At 51.0% G+C, this 19,722-nt stretch overlaps 3 protein-coding genes across 6 annotated transcripts in view; 2 read left to right on the top strand and 1 right to left on the bottom strand.

Annotated features, from left to right (window-relative positions):
* The first annotated feature begins 1,371 nt into the window (after nucleotides 1–1,371).
* Nucleotides 1,372–8,781, top strand: LOC141094015 (uncharacterized). Of its 4 annotated transcripts, none has more exons than XM_073579702.1 (4): nucleotides 1,372–1,847; nucleotides 3,484–3,799; nucleotides 5,235–5,309; nucleotides 5,716–8,781. In XM_073579702.1, the coding sequence occupies exon 4, from the start codon at nucleotides 7,481–7,483 to the stop codon at nucleotides 8,441–8,443; it is 963 nt and encodes a 320-aa protein (XP_073435803.1). In that variant the 5' UTR covers nucleotides 1,372–1,847; nucleotides 3,484–3,799; nucleotides 5,235–5,309; nucleotides 5,716–7,480; the 3' UTR covers nucleotides 8,444–8,781. The 4 variants fall into 4 exon arrangements, with proteins under 4 accessions (XP_073435803.1, XP_073435805.1, XP_073435804.1 ...); XM_073579704.1 differs by having other exon boundaries at nucleotides 1,401–1,847; nucleotides 5,716–6,960; XM_073579703.1 differs by lacking the exon at nucleotides 1,372–1,847 and adding an exon at nucleotides 1,854–2,085.
* A 2,639-nt stretch (nucleotides 8,782–11,420) lies between these two features.
* On the bottom strand, nucleotides 11,421–12,995 carry LOC141093977 (uncharacterized). The gene has a single exon (XM_073579647.1). It carries the CDS (start codon nucleotides 12,993–12,995, stop codon nucleotides 11,421–11,423), a length of 1,575 nt encoding a protein of 524 aa, XP_073435748.1.
* Nucleotides 12,996–13,521: 526 nt separating this feature from the next.
* LOC141094013 (uncharacterized) overlaps nucleotides 13,522–19,722 on the top strand; it is a 72,434-nt gene continuing 66,233 nt past the window's right edge. Inside the window, exon 1 of the mRNA XM_073579699.1 lies at nucleotides 13,522–13,666. The gene's annotated coding sequence lies outside the window, so the exon portion shown is untranslated. The remainder of the gene's footprint in view (nucleotides 13,667–19,722) is intronic.

Raw genomic sequence — 19,722 nt, 5'->3', positions numbered from 1 at the left:
ATGTCTTCTCTGCATTGGACCCAGACCCTCTGTGTCAGGAGGGTTCAGGCACATTGGAGGCAGAGGGCAGGTCGGGAGGCAGAGCGCAGGTGGGAGCGGGCAGGTCGGGAGGCAGAGCGCAGGTGGGAGCGGGCAGGTCGGGAGGCAGAGGGAAGGTGGGAGCGGGCAGGTCTGGAGGCAGAGGGCAGGTGGGAGCGGGCAGGTCGGGAGGGAGCGGGCAGGTCGGGAGGCAGAGCGCAGGTGGGAGCGGGCAGGTCAGGAGGCAGAGGGCAGGTGGGAGCAGGCAGGTCAGGAGGCAGAGGGCAGGTCGGGAGGCAGAGCACAGGTGGGAGCGGGCAGGTCAGGAGGCAGAGGGCAGGTCAGGAGGGTGCGGGCAGGTCGGGAGGCAGAGCGCAGGTGGGAGCGGGCAGGTCAGGGGGCAGGGCAGGTGGGAGCGGGCAGGTCAGGAGGCAGAGGGCAGGTCGGGAGGCAGAGGGCAGGTGGGAGCGGGCAGGTCGTGAGGCAGGGGGCAGGGCAGGTGGGAGCAGGCAGGTCAGGAGGCAGAGGGCAGGTCAGGAGGGAGCGGGCAGGTCAGGGGGCAGGGCAGGTGGGAGCAGGCAGGTCAGGAGGCAGAGGGCAGGTGGGAGCGGGCAGGTCAGGAGGCAGAGGGCAGGTCAGGGGGCAGGGCAGTTGGGAGCGGGCAGGTCAGGAGGCAGAGGGCAGGTGGGAGCCGGCAGGTCAGGAGGCAGAGGGCAGGTCAGGAGGGGGCAGGGCAGGTGGGAGCGGGCAGGTCAGGAGGCAGAGGGCAGGTGGGAGCGGGCAGGTCAGGAGGCAGAGGGCAGGTGTGAGCCGGCAGGTCAGGAGGCAGAGGGCAGGTGTGAGCCGGCAGGTCAGGAGGCAGAGGGCAGGTCAGGAGGGGGCAGGGCAGGTGGGAGCGGGCAGGTCAGGAGGCAGAGGGCAGGTGGGAGCGTGCAGGTCAGGAGGCAGAGGGCAGGTCAGGAGGGGGCAGGGCAGGTGGGAGCGTGCAGGTCAGGAGGCAGAGGGCAGGTGTGAGCCGGCAGGTCAGGAGGCAGAGGGCAGGTGTGAGCCGGCAGGTCAGGAGGCAGAGGGCAGGTGTGAGCCGGCAGGTCAGGAGGCAGAGGGCAGGTCAGGAGGGGGCAGGGCAGGTGGGAGCGTGCAGGTCAGGAGGCAGAGGGCAGGTGGGAGCGTGCAGGTCAGGAGGCAGAGGGCAGGTGTGAGCCGGCAGGTCAGGAGGCAGAGGGCAGGTGTGAGCCGGCAGGTCAGGAGGCAGAGGGCAGGTCAGGAGGGGGCAGGGCAGGTGGGAGCGGGCAGGTCACGAGGCAGAGGGCAGGTGGGAGCGGGGAGAGGGTGACAGCGGCAGACCGATCATATATTAGCAGAGCACTTCCAGCACGGGACGCGGCCGGTTGTGTACACAGCAGCCTAAACCCAACAGGATAGAAAAGAATAACGGACCCTAACATCGGGCTCTGTGTAACCGGCGGTGTATTATAACCCGCCGCGCACCGGAGACCACGGTTGAGCCAAACTACAGGCGCTGAGAAACAGAGCAGAGGCGGCCCCCCCGCCTCACCCGGCGTCCGTACACAGCCGCCGGCCTCTCTGCCGCCTCTCAGTGTGGCCGGCGGCCGCATCTCTGCATGGAATGCTATAGTAATAGCCCCGCCCACACAAGGGTCACGTGGCCGTGACGTCACCGTAGGTCCTATCTTACAGCAGCACTAATGAGCGGCGGCTGCTGTGGGTGCGCGGTGAGCACTACATCTCCCAGCAGCCTCCGCGGCCGCCTCCTGCAGAGTAGAAGCCCCGGACTCGTCTCCACAGATGCTGCCGCCTCCGGTCTACAGGTCTGTGAGGAGGAGGGTGATTGTGTGTGGGAGTGACAGCTGTGGGGGCCATGCTCTGTAATGTGATCACATAGCTATATACACACACGTCATGTGATCAGTGTGCAGTTATGAGAAGAAGTGAGTACACCCTCTGAGGTATCAGAATGGAATAAATCTCTGGTCGTTATAGTTATCACCAGATGAAGCGCAGGACGGGTCACGCCAGGGATTATGTGCAGAGGCTGCAGAGTGAGAAGTGAGTACACCCCTGACCTGGAGCTCTAGCGCCTCCTGTGGCAGCGATATCTGCTGTGATGCTTTTCTGGACGCCTGTCCGCCCCCCGCTCCTGGATGGACTGCAGCTGTTATTGGTTATATTTTTCCGTGCACTTACTATGCCGCTCTCTTGTGGCCCCGCGCTCACCTTCCCGCTCCGCTCTCTTGCGGCCCCGCGCTCACCTTCCCGCTCCGCTCTCTTGCGGCCCCGCGCTCACCTTCCCGCTCCGCTCTCTTGCGGCCCCGCGCTCACCTTCCCGCTCCGCTCTCTTGCGGCCCCGCGCTCACCTTCCCGCTCCGCTCTCTTGCGGCCCCGCGCTCACCTTCCCGCTCCGCTCTCTTGCGGCCCCGCGCTCACCTTCCCGCTCCGCTCTCTTGCGGCCCCGCGCTCACCTTCCCGCTCCGCTCTCTTGCGGCCCCGCGCTCACCTTCCCGCTCCGCTCTCTTGCGGCCCCGCGCTCACCTTCCCGCTCCTCTCTCTTGCGGCCCCGCGCTCACCTTCCCGCTCCGCTCTCTTGCGGCCCCGCGCTCACCTTCCCGCTCCGCTCTCTTGCGGCCCCGCGCTCACCTTCCCGCTCCGCTCTCTTGCGGCCCCGCGCTCACCTTCCCGCTCCGCTCTCTTGCGGCCCCGCGCTCACCTTCCCGCTCCGCTCTCTTGCGGCCCCGCGCTCACCTTCCCGCTCCGCTCTCTTGCGGCCCCGCGCTCACCTTCCCGCTCCGCTCTCTTGCGGCCCCGCGCTCACCTTCCCGCTCCGCTCTCTTGCGGCCCCGCGCTCACCTTCCCGCTCCGCTCTCTTGCGGCCCCGCGCGCACCTTCCCGCTCCGCTCTCTTGCGGCCCCGCGCGCACCTACTTGTCTCTCCAAAGTGCAGCAATCCAGAAATCTTGTAGCTTCCAAACTAGCCAGATTATTTATCGAAAGAAGAGGCTTTCTCCTCCGACCCTTCCATCACAGCCATAACATAATTATTTAACAGGCCTTTAGAGACTGAGCTATAGCTCTTGGGCTTATTGCACTTTCTCTGAGCATTGCACGGCTGATCTCAGGTTGAATTTGCTGGAACGTCCACTACTACTTTAGGAGGATGAAAGATTGTCAGCCATATTGAATGTTTCTCACTGTGGACTCCAGCTTGTCTATAAATGGCTTCTCTGAGGTCAGGGCTGATGTCTGTCCCCATTGACATTGTGGTAATACTCGCCTGAATGCTCCAGGCCAGCAAACTGCCAGAACTTCTGCTTTTATAGCAGTGCTCACACTGACTGATGGACAGTTGATCAGGGATGTGATTGGCAGTACCCCGCTGCTTCCTGCCCTCTTCATTCCTACAGAAGCAGTAAGGGTGTACTTAGTTTTTCTTATCGTTGTGTCTCCACAGGTCATGGAATTGTGAGGACAGTTGCTCTGATTTCCCGGGTGCAGTCGTTCCCCCATCCAGCACTCCCCTCCAGGTGCTTTGCAGCCAGGAACCATGCCCCGATCCAAGGAGATCTCTGACGAGGTGCGGAGGAAGGTGGTGGAGGCCCACGAGGCCGGGAAGGGTTATAAGACCATCAGCAAAGTGTGTGACCTGCACCGGTCCACCGTCCGGCAGATCATCTACAAGTGGAAGACTTTCAATACCGTCTCCTCCCGTCCCCGGAGCGGGCGCCCCACTAAGATCGCCAGCATCCTCTGCACGGTCCGGAGAAGAGGTAACGAGTCACAGCAATTGGATGATGGCCGCTGATCCGCCACACACATCACTGACTATCCCTACAGTGGATAGGAAAAGTCTACACACCCCTGATTAAAAAAAAATCCCACCAAGAACAATGATTTCAGAACTTTTCCCACCTTTAGTGTTGCCCATAATCTGTACAAATGCAATGAAAATTGAAGTGAAATCTCTTTGGGTGGAAAAAGTAGATTAACATGATGCAGTTGCATAAATCTCCACACCCTTATACTAATGCTGTGTTACAGTCCCTTGTGAGTTTCTGGCAGTGTTCAGTGTTTTTGGGTCGGTGTCTATCAGCACGGCACATCGAGAATTGGCAATGATTGCGGCCGCCTCCTTGCAGCAGCTCCACATCTATCTGATTTGCGTGGGCATCTCCTGTGTACAGCGCCCCCTTCAGGTCACCACAGATTGTCCCTTAGGTTCAGGTCTGGGCCGTTCTTCAGTGGAAGTCTTCAGAAGCTGGACAGACATCTGAGAGGGTTTAGTGACTCCTACATTGGGCAGGGGGTGAGACACGATTACCCTGGATGTCCCTTCTAACATTCCACGATTCTGCTGCTCGTCACATACCCAGCTGCGCTCACACTTCTGCTGCTCGTCACATACCGAGCTGCGCTCACACTTCTGCTGCTCGTCACATACCGAGCTGCGCTCACACTTCTGCTGCTCGTCACATACCGAGCTGCGCTCACACTTCTGCTGCTCGTCACATACCGAGCTGCGCTCACACTTCTGCTGCTCGTCACATACCCAGCTGCGCTCACACTTCTGCTGCTCGTCACATACCCAGCTGCGCTCACACTTCTGCTGCTCGTCACATACCCAGCTGCGCTCACACTTCTGCTGCTCGTCACATACAGAGCTGCGCTCACACTTCTGCTGCTCGTCACATACCGAGCTGCGCTCACACTTCTGCTGCTCGTCACATACCGAGCTGCGCTCACACTTCTGCTGCTCGTCACATACCCAGCTGCGCTCACACTTCTGCTGCTCGTCACATACCCAGCTGCGCTCACACTTCTGCTGCTCGTCACATACCCAGCTGCGCTCACACTTCTGCTGCTCGTCACATACCCAGCTGCGCTCACACTTCTGCTGCTCGTCACATACCCAGCTGCGCTCACACTTCTGCTGCTCGTCACATACCCAGCTGCGCTCACACTTCTGCTGCTCGTCACATACCCAGCTGCGCTCACACTTCTGCTGCTCGTCACATACCCAGCTGCGCTCACACTTCTGCTGCTCGTCACATACCCAGCTGCGCTCACACTTCTGCTGCTCGTCACATACCCAGCTGCGCTCACACTTCTGCTGCTCGTCACATACCCAGCTGCGCTCACACTTCTGCTGCTCGTCACATACAGAGCTATATTGGTGCTTCATCCCACATTTATCTTTATATCTAGATGAGAATGAAGTACCCGAATCTGGCGGAGGGGTCAGCGGGGGCTCTGAGGGGGAAGAGACCACCCCCATCACAGGTACTAGTCATCATATATCATCATATGTATAATATCTGTTATATCATCTTCCACTCTAGTCACAGCCATAGCTGCACTCATATGTCTGCTTTCACTGCCAGCAGCTTGGCTGATATCCCATAATGCTCTGCAGCCACCGAACCAGCAGCGAGAGGTGCGGATGCCTCCGTGTCGTCGGTGACATTGGCGGTGTATGGTACAGTGCAGCCTCGGGGAAGGGAGAGACCTCTATAGAGTGTCAATAAGTGGTCACATTTATTGCTGTGGGTACGACATATGCTCCGGTCACTTCTAGAGCCGTGGACGCACATATATACTCCAGTCCATATAGAGCTGCGGTTGAGCGTTGTGTCCTCTAGTCGCGCCTCAAGCTGCAGGATCCTGATGATCTCGCTCTCTTTGTCAGGTACGGTCCGTGGTGCAGACTGCGACGGCCTCGCTGCAGGGGGGGAGGACGAAGCCTCCATGACTCTTGTGCTCCCTGATGTTTCCACGCTCACAAGGAAGACGACAAAAAGAATAAGGCGGAAAGAAAAGCTGAACTGTAACCGCGAGCTGGGATCTGCAGAGCGTCACATGGAGGTAATGCTCTGCTGCGAGATCTGCGGCACCTGCTTCACCACAGAAACCGATCTGGAGAGTCACCAGGCGCAGCACCTGGACAAGACGCTGCACGAGTGCGAGGAGTGCGGGAGAGCCTTCCAGTCCGCCGCCGGACTGAGAGCACACAGGAAAAGAAAACATGGCTGCTGAGCGACACCTGCCCCATGGCATGCTGGGAGGAACCGATCATGTGGGACCGGCAGTCACCGGGCAGCGCTAATCATGGTGGCAGCCTGCTATGCGCTGTGACTGATGAGCACTCGTGGATGGAGCGTCTCATCTGGAGATGACTCCTACAAGTAGAGTCGCCTAATGCTCCCCGGGCCGCCACTGACCTCGGCCCCCCTTTCCCAGGATGCTGCTGCCGCCGCTCTGGGCCCCCTCTTTTCTAGGCTGCCGCCGCTCTCGGCCCCGTTTCCCGGGCCACCACCACTGCCCTCGGCTTCCCTCTCATTGGGCCACCGTACTCTTCTCTCATCTACCCAGGCTGCCACCACCCTGGGCTCCCCTCTTCCCGGACCACCGCCCTCTGCTCCCATCCCACCCGGGCCACCATTGCCTTTTTCTTCCTTCAGGACCCACTTTTCTATTTTTTTTATGTTTTGTTAGTTTGCAGGAAGTGACTAGTGGAGATGAGACCCGAGGGCGGACGCTACCGGGAGGGGATGAGACCCGAGGGCGGACGCTACCGGGAGGGGATGAGACCCGAGGGCGGACGCTACCGGGAGGGGATGAGACCCGAGGGCGGACGCTACCGGGAGGGGATGAGACCCGAGGGCGGACGCTACCGGGAGGGGATGAGACCCGAGGGCGGACGCTACCGGGAGGGGATGAGACCCGAGGGCGGACGCTACCGGGAGGGGATGAGACCCGAGGGCGGACGCTACCGGGAGGGGATGAGACCCGAGGGCGGACGCTACCGGGAGGGGATGAGACCCGAGGGCGGACGCTACAGGGAGGGGATTATTTGTATTTTTTAATGGAAACGTCACCTTGGTTTTGTTGTTGTAAATCTTGTATCGTGATGTCATAAAGTGCGAGATTTGTGGTTTTCTGTTAGGAGTAAATCTTTGTCCTGTAGTTGGCGCCATCTGTAATGTGGTCTGGGCGGCGATGTGGATCCTAAGGGAGTGGACAAGTGCAAAGAAGATCCTGATTCCATTAACACAACAGATACGCACCTAGTTGTCACCACATCCTTCTCCGGGGCCGGTACGGAGGTCGTCATCAGGGGAAGAGTCTTGAGGAGATCATTTGCATATTCCAAGTGCCTTCTGGGATAAGTGAAGAGTCTCCGCGAGCTCAACGATCACTGGGTTTTGGCCGTTGCAGCTGAAAAGAGGAAATCGGAGAAACCAGGGGAAGAGTCTTGAGGAGATCATTTGCATATTCCAAGTGCCTTCTGGGATAAGTGAAGAGTCTCCGCGAGCTCAACGATCACTGGGTTTTGGCCGTTGCAGCTGAAAAGAGGAAATCGGAGAAACCAGGGGAAGAGTCTTGAGGAGATCATTTGCATATTCCAAGTGCCGAATTTTGGCTCATCTTTCATCTTTTTAAGAAATCTCAAGATGGAAGAGGCCAGGAGCCATTTGGTGAGCTGCATTTCTTGCTACATGTTCACAGATTTACCAGTGGAAAAGCCAAACTTCACATGCCACAAATGCAAGCTTGTGACCCTGTTGGAGGAAAAGTTGCAAAATCTCGAAGAGAGGTTAGCTACGTTGAAGATCATTAAGGAAGGTGAAGAGTTCTTGGACAGAGCAGAATTATCTCTTCATGTTACAGAAAGAGAAGAAATTCGAAGTGCACCTGAAGAAACAGAGGAATGGAGACATGTGACCCAGAGAAGCAGGAGGATCAGGAGGCAGTCAGCACCCATACTGCTCAGGAACCAGTACCAGGCTCTCACGCAGGAAAACGATGAAGAAATACATCAGGATAAGACTCTGCCAACAAACAGCAACCTTGTACGCCTTCAGAGTCCTCCTGGATGGAGAAAGAAAAATGTTGTGAAGAAGAAACGGAGAGTGGTGGTCATGGGGGATTCCCTGTTGAGAGGAACAGAGGCCGCTATCTGCAGACCGGATATAACTTCAAGAGAAATGTGCTGTCTTCCAGGTGCAAAAATTAAAGATGTGTCTGACAGGATATCAGGACTCTTCAGACCTACAGATGACTACCCATTCCTGCTACTACATGTGGGGACAAATGACACCGCAAGAAACGACCTGGAAACCATCTGCAGAGACTTTGAAGACTTAGGCAAGAAAGTGAAAGAACTGGGAGCGCAGGTGGTCTTCTCTTCCATCCTCCCAGTGGATGGCCATGGAACAAGGAGGTGGAATAAGATTCTGCAGGTGAACAACTGGCTACGTCGATGGTGCCGTCAGCAACGATTTGGATTTCTGGATCACGGAGTGAACTACTTATACGATGGACTACTTGCTAGAGATGGGGTGCACCTTACGAAGACTGGAAAGCAGGTATTTGGAAGTCGCCTTGCTACACTTGTAAGGAGAGCTTTAAACTAGAACAACATGGGAAGGGAAGCAAAAGACCAGAAAAAGCCATACACCTGACAAATGCTACTGAGAACTCTGCTATTAGAAGTGGAAAGGAAGAACAAAGACGAAAGAATCTAATTAAAAAAAATATTGGAGAAGGAGAAACCAATCACAAACTAAAATGTTTCTATACTAATGCACAAAGCATGGGCAACAAACAAGGAGAATTGGAACTACTAACACAGGAAAAGAAATATGATGTCATTGGAATCACTGAAACTTGGTGGGACAATACACATGATTGGAATACAAGACTAGAAGGATACAACTTATTTGCAAGAAACAGACTTGATAAACGAGGAGGGGGTGTCGCATTGTATGTTAGAAATGCGTATATCTGCACAGAGATTGAAGCTTCAGAGACTGGGAGTTCTGTGGAAACTGTTTGGGTAAGAATACAAGGACAGAACAATGGAAAGGACACCATTGTAGGCATTTACTACAGGCCGCCTGTGCAAGCTGAAGATATGGATGAACTCTTTATGCATCAGATGGCCAAGTTCTCCAAAAAATATGACATAGTTGTCATGGGAGATTTCAACTATCCAGACATTTGTTGGGAATCTCTCTCAGGCAAAACTAACAGGTCAAGGAAATTCTTATCCTCTCTTGCTGACAACTTTATCTTCCAAAAGGTAAAGGAGAAAACAAGGGGAACTGCTACCTTGGATCTAATCCTTATAAACAGGGAGGAAATGGTTGAGGAGGTAAAAGTGGCTGGGACCCTAGGAGGTAGCGACCATGCTATTTTAGAATTTTGGATAACTAGAGGCGGAAGACCTGTGAAGACTCAGACGTCAAGGTTAGATTTCAGAAAGGCAGATTTTCAGGGATTCAGAAAGAGAATTGGAGGGATCCAATGGCTGGATATCCTTAAAGACAAAAATGTCCAGGAAGGATGGGAAATCTTGAAAAATGAAATTCTCAAAGCACAGTTGTTAACAATTCCGAAAAGAGGGAAGAATAGGAAGCATTTAAGGAAACCAGGATGGATGAACACAGAACTTAAGCACATGCTAAAAAGGAAGCAAAAAATGTTTATAAAATGGAAAGAAGGAGGCATATCTAAAGAAGAATATAATGCTGTCTGCAGAACCTGCAAGGCACAAATCAGATTATCTAAAGCTGAAAATGAATTGAGGCTTGCAAGAGATGTCAAAAGCAATAATAAAGGATTTTGGGGATATGTCAAAAGTAAAAGAAAAGTCAAAGATGCTATAGGATTTTTACAGGATGAAAATGATGAAATGGTAAGACAGGATGTTGAGAAGGCTGAACTTTTAAATTCCTATTTTGCATCTGTTTTCTCTCAGAAAGGAAATGTAACATCAACTGTTATTCACTGTCCTATTAAGGGAATAGAAGAATCCAGGATATCTATAAACAGAAAGATAGTGAGGAAACACTTAGCTAACCTAAATGTATTCAAGTCTCCAGGTCCAGATGAATTACACCCCAGAGTACTGAAGGAGATAGCAGAAGAAATTTTTGAACCCCTCTCCATAATCTTTGAAAATTCTTGGAGAACAGGAGAAGTGCCAGAAGACTGGAGAAGAGCAAATGTTGTTCCTATCTTCAAAAAGGGGAAGAAGGTGGACCCAGGCAACTATAGGCCGGTGAGTCTGACTTCTATACCAGGAAAGATCTTTGAACAAATTATTAAACAACATGTATGTCAATACCTGGATAAGAATGAAGTGATTAAACAGAGTCAGCATGGGTTTGTAACTGATAAGTCATGTCAGACTAATTTAATTTCCTTCTATGATGGTATTACTGATTGGGTGGATCAAGGAAATGCTGTAGATATAGTATATCTTGACTTCAGCAAAGCATTTGACAAAGTCTCTCATACAATCCTTATTGAAAAAATGACTAAGTATGGAATGGACAAGGCAACTGTTAGGTGGATTCATAACTGGCTTAGTGATCGGACCCAAAGAGTGGTCGTAAATGGCTGCACATCCAGTTGGAAGAATGTCTCAAGTGGTGTACCACAGGGCTCTGTCCTGGGCCCTGTATTGTTCAACATCTTTATCAACGATTTAGATGAAGGAATTGAGGGTAAACTGATTAAATTTGCTGATGACACAAAGCTAGGAGGGATAGCTAATACTAGAGAAGAGAGAGAGAGGATTCAAAAAGATTTAAATAAACTGGAGAAGTGGGCAGCAACTAACAGAATGGTTTTTAACAGGGAGAAATGCAAAGTACTACATCTGGGCAATAAAAATGAAAAAAGCATATATAGAATGGGAGGAATAGGGCTAAGTGACAGCACATGTGAAAAAGACTTGGGTATACTAATAGATCACAGACTGAATATGAGTCAACAGTGTGATGCAGCAGCAAAAAAGGCAAATGCAATTCTAGGATGTATTAACAGAAGCATACAGTCTAGATCACGTGAAGTCATTATTGCCCTCTACTCCTCTTTGGTCAGACCTCATCTGGAATATTGTGTCCAATTTTGGGCACCACATTTTAAAAAAGACATCAACAAACTGGAGCAAGTTCAGAAAAGAGCGACCACAATGGTGACCGGTCTGCAAACCCTGTCTTATGAGGAAAGGTTGCAGGATTTGGGAATGTTTAGTTTGCAAAAGAGAAGACTGAGAGGAGACTTAATAGCTGTCTACAAATATCTAAAGGGCTGTCACATTGTAGAAGGATCAACTTTATTCTCATTTGCACAAGGAAAGACTAGAAGCAATGGGATGAAGCTGAATGGGAGGAGACACAGATTAGATATTAGAAAAAACTTTTTGACAGTTAGAGTGATCAATGAGTGGAACAGGCTGCCACGAGAAGTGGTGAGTTCTCCTTCAATGGAAGTCTTCAAACAGAGGCTGGACAGACATCTAACTGGGATGATTTAGCGAATCCTGCTTTGAGCAGGGGGTTGGACCAGATGGCCCAGGAGGTCCCTTCCAACTCTACGATTCTATGATTCTATGATCACATCCTTCTCCGGGGCCGGTACAGGGGTCGTCATCACATCCTTCTCCGGGGCCGGTACAGGGGTCGTCATCACATCCTTCTCCGGGGCCGGTACAGGGGTCGTCATCACATCCTTCTCCGGGGCCGGTACAGGGGTCGTCATCACATCCTTCTCCGGGGCCGGTACAGGGGTCGTCATCACATCCTTCTCCGGGGCCGGTACAGGGGTCGTCATCACATCCTTCTCCGGGGCCGGTACAGGGGTCGTCACCACATCCTTCTCCGGGGCCGGTACGGAGGTCGTCATCACATCCTTCTCCGAGGTCGGTACGGAGGTCGTCATCACATCCTTCTCCGGGGCCGGTACAGAGGTCGTCATCACATCTTTCTCCGAGGTCGGTACGAAGGTCGTCATCACATCCTTCTCCGAGGTAGGTACGGAGGTCGTCATCACATCTTTCTCCGAGGTCGGTACGAAGGTCGTCATCACATCCTTCTCCGAGGTCGGTACGGAGGTCGTCATCACATCTTTCTCCGAGGTCGGTACGAAGGTCGTCATCACATCCTTCTCCGAGGTCGGTACGGAGGTCGTCATCACATCCTTCTCCGGGGCCGGTACAAGGGTCGTCATCACATCCTTCTCCGAGGCCGCTACGGGGGTCATCATCACATCCTTCTCCGGGGCCGGTACGGGGGTCGTCATCACATCCTTCTCCGGGGCCGGTAAGGGGGTCGTCATCACATCCTTCTCCGGGGCCGGTACGGGGGTCGTCATCACATCCTTCTCCGGGGCCGGTAAGGGGGTCGTCATCACATCCTTCTCCGGGGCCGGTACGGGGGTCGTCATCACATCCTTCTCCGGGGCCGGTAAAGCGGTCGTCATCACATCCTTCTCCGGGGCCGGTAAAGCGGTCGTCATCACATCCTTCTCCGGGGCCGGTACAAGGGTCGTCATCACATCCTTCTCCGGGGCAGGTACGGAGGTCGTCATCACATCCTTCTCCAGGGGCGGTACGGAGGTAGTCATCACATCCTTCTCCGAGGCCGCTACGGGGGTCGCCGCCACCTCCTTCTCCGGGGCCGCTACGGGGGTCGTCGCCACCTCCTTCTCCGGGGCCGCTACGGGGGTCGTCGCCACCTCCTTCTCCGGGGCCGCTACGGGGGTCGTCGCCACCTCCTTCTCCGGGGCCGCTACGGGGGTCGTCGCCACCTCCTTCTCCGGGGCCGCTACGGGGGTCGTCGCCACCTCCTTCTCCGGGGCCGCTACGGGGGTCGTCGCCACCTCCTTCTCCGGGGCCGGTACGGGGGTCGTCGCCACCTCCTTCTCCGGGGCCGGTACGGGGGTCGTCGCCACCTCCTTCTCCGGGGCCGGTACGGGGGTCGTCGCCACCTCCTTCTCCGGGGCCGGTACGGGGGTCGTCGCCACATCCTTCTCCGGGGCCGGTACGGGGGTCGTCGCCACATCCTTCTCCGGGACCGGTACGGGGGTCGTCGCCACATCCTTCTCCGGGGTCGAATGCTTGTTTTTATTTAAATTCCCTCCATTCGTCCATCTTCCCTCCCTTCTCCTTCCCTCCATCCTTTCGTCCCTTCATCCCTCCCTCCATCCTTCCCTTCCTCCTTCCGTCCCTTCCTTCCTTCTTTCTTCCATCCTTCCTCACGCATTTTCTACCTCTTACAGGTGAGATCGGTGCAGAAACTGTTATTGTAGACGGTAAAGGGGTTAACACTTGAAGAAAATATGGACCCCACAGCACTTCCTGTAATGTCAGACCACCCTCCACAGCCACAGCTCAGGTTAAGCTCCACTGATGTGGAGGACACAAGTGCCTGAGCTCAGTGACTGGCTGCAGCGGTAATGGGAGCCATCAGTGTAATGTTCATGCTGGAGGCGGAGCTCAGCAGCGGGGGAGGGAGGTCTTACATTACAGGAACTGGTAGAGGTCCACTTTAATTTTTTCATGAAAGTAGAAAACCCCTTTCAGGACATATGAGGAGCAATCCAATGTCTGGAGGAGGCAGAGAAAGCATAAAATGTGCATCCTACAAAGGGCCCCGCTGCTGCTGCTGCCGCCCGCGCTCCCTCCTTGTGGCTGCTGCCTCCTCTTTAGTCAGGTCACATGACCATTACGTCACCGCTGGTCCTTTCACTCACGAGAGGGCTTGGTGGGGCCTGTCTGTGCTGTGCCCAATCACAGTGCGGCTTATTAGCTGAGGCGTCACTTCCGGTGCTGTGTCTCCTGCCGCCAGGTGAGTGCTTCTCTTTATAGTCTTCTTACCTGGACTAGTCCACATGTCGCGCCTCCTGGGGAGACACCGGGCGGGATGTACCACTGATAGTGTTCACAGGGGTGTGCAGGATTTCCGGTGTGGGGAGGGAGACCTGCGGACTGTGAAGAAGTGGAATCACTGACCCTCCATTATCACTATACAACTTGTTTTATCTATAGTTTTTTTTATTTACCCATAGCTGCGCTCAATATAATGCTGGTGCAGTCGCTGGGTACATACATTACATTACTGATCCTGAGTTACATCCTGTATTATACTCCACAGCTGCACTCACTATTCTGCTGGTGCAGTCGCTGGGTACATACATTACATTACTGATCCTGAGTTACATCCTGTATTATACTCCAGAGCTGCACTCACTATTCTGCTGGTGCAGTCACTGTGTACATACATTACATTACTGATCCTGAGTTACATCCTGTATTATACCCCAGAGCTGCACTCACTATTCTGCTGGTGCAGTCACTGTGTACATACATTACATTACTGATCCTGGGTTACATCCTGTATTATACTCCAGAGCTGCACTCACTATTCTGCTGGTGCAGTCGCTGGGTACATACATTACATTACTGATCCTGAGTTACATCCTGTATTATACCCCACAGCTGCACTCACTATTCTGCTGGTGCAGTCACTGTGTACATACATTACATTACTGATCCTGGGTTACATCCTGTATTATACTCCAGAGCTGCACTCACTATTCTGCTGGTGCAGTCGCTGGGTACATACATTACATTACTGATCCTGAGTTACATCCTGTATTATACCCCAGAGCTGCACTCACTATTCTGCTGGTGCAGTCACTGTGTACATACATTACATTACTGATCCTGAGTTACATCCTGTATTATACTCCAGAGCTGCACTCACTATTCTGCTGGTGCAGTCGCTGGGTACATACATTACATTACTGATCCTGAGTTACATCCTGTATTATACTCCACAGCTGCACTCACTATTCTGCTGGTGCAGTCGCTGGGTACATACATTACATTACTGATCCTGAGTTACATCCTGTATTATACTCCACAGCTGCACTCACTATTCTGCTGGTGCAGTCGCTGGGTACATACATTACATTACTGATCCTGAGTTACATCCTGTATTATACCCCAGAGCTGCACTCACTATTCTGCTGGTGCAGTCACGGTGTACATACATTACATTACTGATCCTGGGTTAAATCCTGTATTATACTCCAGAGCTGCAATCACTATTCTGCTGGTGCAGTCGCTGGGTACATACATTACATTACTGATCCTGAGTTACATCCTGTATTATACTCCACAGCTGCACTCACTATTCTGCTGGTGCAGTCGCTGGGTACATACATTACATTACTGATCCTGAGTTACATCCTGTATTATACCCCAGAGCTGCACTCACTATTCTGCTGGTGCAGTCACTGTGCACATACATTACATTACTGATCCTGAGTTACATCCTGTATTATATCCCAGAGCTGCACTCACTATTCTGCTGGTGCAGTCACTGTGTACATACATTACATTACTGATCCTGAGTTACATCCTGTATTATATCCCAGAGCTGCACTCACTATTCTGCTGGTGCAGTCACTGTGTATATACATTACATTACTGATCCTGAGTTACATCCTGTATTATACTCCAGAGCTGCACTCACTATTCTGCTGGTGCAGTCACTGTGTACATACATTACATTACTGATCCTGAGTTACATCCTGTATTATACTCCAGAGCTGCACTCACTATTCTGCTGGTGCAGTCACTGTGTACATACATACATTACTGATCCTGAGTTACATCCTGTATTATATCCCAGAGCTGCACTCACTATTCTGCTGGTGCAGTCACTGTGCACATACATTACTGATCCTGAGTTACATCCTGTATTATACCCCAGAGCTGCACTCACTATTCTGCTGGTGCAGTCACTGTGTACATACATTACATTACTGATCCTGAGTTACATCCTGTATTATACCCTAGAGCTGCACTCACTATTCTGCTGGTGCAGTCACTGTGTACATACATTACATTACTGATCCTGAGTTACATCCTGTATTATACCCCAGAGCTGCACTCACTATTCTGCTGGTGCAGTCACTGTGTACATACATTACATTACTGATCCTGAGTTACATCCTGTATTGTACTCCAGAGCTGCACTCACTATTCTGCTGGTGCAGTCACTGTGTACATACATTACATTACTGATCCTGAGTTACATCCTGTATTATACCCCAGAGCTGCACTCACTATTCTGCTGGTGCAGTCACTGTGTACATACATTACATTACTGATCCTGAGTTACATCCTGTATTGTACTCCAGAGCTGCACTCACTATTCTGCTGGTGCAGTCACTGTGTACATACATTACATTACTGATCCTGAGTTACATCCTGTATTATACCCCAGAGCTGCACTCACTATTCTGCTGGTGCAGTCACTGTGTACATACATTACATTACTGATCCTGAGTTACATCCTGTATTGTACTCCAGAGCTGCACTCACTATTCTGCTGGTGCAGTCACTGTGTACATACATTACATTACTGATCCTGAGTTACATCCTGTATTGTACTCCAGAGCTGCACTCACTATTCTGCTGGTGCAGTCACTGTGTACATACATTACATTACTGATCCTGAGTTACATCCTGTATTATACCCCAGAGCTGCACTCACTATTCTGCTGGTGCAGTCACTGTGTACATACATTACATTACTGATCCTGAGTTACATCCTGTAATATACTCCAGAGCTGCACTCACTATTCTGCTGGTGCAGTCACTGTGTACATACATTACATTACTGATCCTGAGTTACATCCTGTATTATACCCCAGAGCTGCACTCACTATTCTGCTGGTGCAGTCACTGTGTACATACATTACATTACTGATCCTGAGTTACATCCTGTATTGTACTCCAGAGCTGCACTCACTATTCTGCTGGTGCAGTCACTGTGTACATACATTACATTACTGATCCTGAGTAACATCCTGTATTATACCCCAGAGCTGCACTCACCATTCTGCTGGTGCAGTCACTGTGTACATACATTACATTACTGATCCTGAGTTACATCCTGTATTATACCCCAGAGCTGCGCTCACTATTCTGCTGGTGCAGTCACTGTGTACATACATACATTACTGATCCTGAGTTACATCCTGTATTATACCCCAGAGCTGCACTCACTGTTCTGCTGGTGCAGTCACTGTGTATATACATTACATTACTGATCCTGAGTTACATCCTGTATTATACTCCAGAGCTGCACTCACTATTCTGCTGGTGCAGTCACTGTGTACATACATTACTGATCCTGAGTTACATCCTGTATTATACTCCAGGGCTGCACTCACTATTCTGCTGGTGCAGTCACTGTGTACATACATTACTGATCCTGAGTTACATCCTGTATTATACCCCAGAGCTGTACTCATTATTCTGCTGGTGCAGTCACTGTGTACATACATTACATTACTGATCCTGAGTTACATCCTGTATTATACTCCAGGGCTGCACTCACTATTCTGCTGGTGCAGTCACTGTGTACATACATTACTGATCCTGAGTTACATCCTGTATTATACTCCAGAGCTGCACTCACTATTCTGCTGGTGCAGTCACTGTGTACATACATTACATTACTGATCCTGAGTTACATCCTGTATTATACTCCAGAGCTGCACTCACTATTCTGCTGGTGCAGTCACTGTGTACATACATTACATTACTGATCCTGAGTTACATCCTGTATTATACTGCAGAGCTGCACTCACTATTCTGCTGGTGCAGTCACTGTGTACATACATTACATTACTGATCCTGAGTTACATCCTGTATTATACTCCAGGGCTGCACTCACTATTCTGCTGGTGCAGTCACTGTGTACATACATTACTGATCCTGAGTTACATCCTGTATTATACTCCAGAGCTGCACTCACTATTCTGCTGGTGCAGTCATTGTGTACATACATTACATTACTGATCCTGAGTTACATCCTGTATTATACTCCAGAGCTGCACTCACTATTCTGCTGGTGCAGTCACTGTGTACATACATTACATTACTGATCCTGAGTTACATCCTGTATTATACTCCAGAGCTGCACTCACTATTCTGCTGGTGCAGTCACTGTGTACATACATTACATTACTGATCCTGAGTTACATCCTGTATTATACTCCAGAGCTGCACTCACTATTCTGCTGGTGCAGTCACTGTGTACATACATTACTGATCCTGAGTTACATCCTGTATTATACCCCAGAGCTGTACTCATTATTCTGCTGGTGCAGTCACTGTGTACATACATTACATTACTGATCCTGAGTTACATCCTGTATTATACTCCAGGTCTGCACTCACTATTCTGCTGGTGCAGTCACTGTGTACATACATTACATTACTGATCCTGAGTTACATCCTGTATTATACTCCAGAGCTGCACTCACTATTCTGCTGGTGCAGTCACTGTGTACATACATGACATTACTGATCCTGAGTTACATCCTGTATTATACTCCAGAGCTGCACTCACTATTCTACTGGTGCAGTCACTGTGTATGTACATTACTGATCCTGAGTTACATCCTGTATTATACCCCAGAGCTGCACTCACTATTCTGCTGGTGCAGTCACTGTGTACATACATTACATTACTGATCCTGAGTTACATCCTGTATTATACCCCAGAGCTGCACTCACTATTCTGCTGGTGCAGTCACTGTGTACATACATTACATTACTGATCCTGAGTTACATCCTGTATTATACCCCAGAGCTGTACTCATTATTCTGCTGGTGCAGTCACTGTGTACATACATTACATTACTGATCCTGAGCTACATCCTGTATTATACTCCAGAGCTGCACTCACTATTCTGCTGGTGCAGTCACTGTGTGCATACATTACATTACTGATCCTGAGTTACATCCTGTATTATACTCCAGGGCTGCACTCACTATTCTGCTGGTGCAGTCACTGTGTGTACATACATTACTGATCCTGAGTTACATCCTGTATTATACTCCAGAGCTGCACTCACTATTCTGCTGGTGCAGTCACTGTGTACATACATTACTGATCCTGAGTTACATCCTGTATTATACCCCAGAGCTGTACTCATTATTCTGCTGGTGCAGTCACTGTGTACATACATTACATTACTGATCCTGAGTTACATCCTGTATTATACTCCAGGTCTGCACTCACTATTCTGCTGGTGCAGTCACTGTGTACATACATTACATTACTGATCCTGAGTTACATCCTGTATTATACTCCAGAGCTGCACTCACTATTCTGCTGGTGCAGTCACTGTGTACATACATGACATTAATGATCCTGAGTTACATCCTGTATTATACTCCAGAGCTGCACTCACTATTCTGCTGGTGCAGTCACTGTGTATGTACATTACTGATCCTGAGTTACATCCTGTATTATACCCCAGAGCTGCACTCACTATTCTGCTGGTGCAGTCACTGTGTACATACATTACATTACTGATCCTGAGTTACATCCTGTATTATACCCCAGAGCTGCACTCACTATTCTGCTGGTGCAGTCACTGTGTACATACATTACATTACTGATCCTGAGTTACATCCTGTATTATACCCCAGAGCTGTACTCATTATTCTGCTGGTGCAGTCACTGTGTACATACATTACATTACTGATCCTGAGCTACATCCTGTATTATACTCCAGAGCTGCACTCACTATTCTGCTGGTGCAGTCACTGTGTACATACATTACATTACTGATCCTGAGTTACATCCTGTATTATACTCCAGGGCTGCACTCACTATTCTGCTGGTGCAGTCACTGTGTGTACATACATTACTGATCCTGAGTTACATCCTGTATTATACTCCAGAGCTGCACTCACTATTCTGCTGGTGCAGTCACTGTGTACATACATTACATTACTGATCCTGAGTTACATCCTGTATTATACTCCAGAGCTGCACTCACTATTCTGCTGGTGCAGTCACTGTGTACATGC

This window comes from Dendrobates tinctorius, unplaced genomic scaffold (genome assembly GCF_039654945.1).
Source record: "Dendrobates tinctorius isolate UK_male_01 unplaced genomic scaffold, ASM3965494v1 ptg000063l, whole genome shotgun sequence".
NCBI lineage: Eukaryota > Metazoa > Chordata > Amphibia > Anura > Dendrobatidae > Dendrobates > Dendrobates tinctorius.
This window is presented reverse-complemented; position numbering and strand designations above follow the sequence as displayed.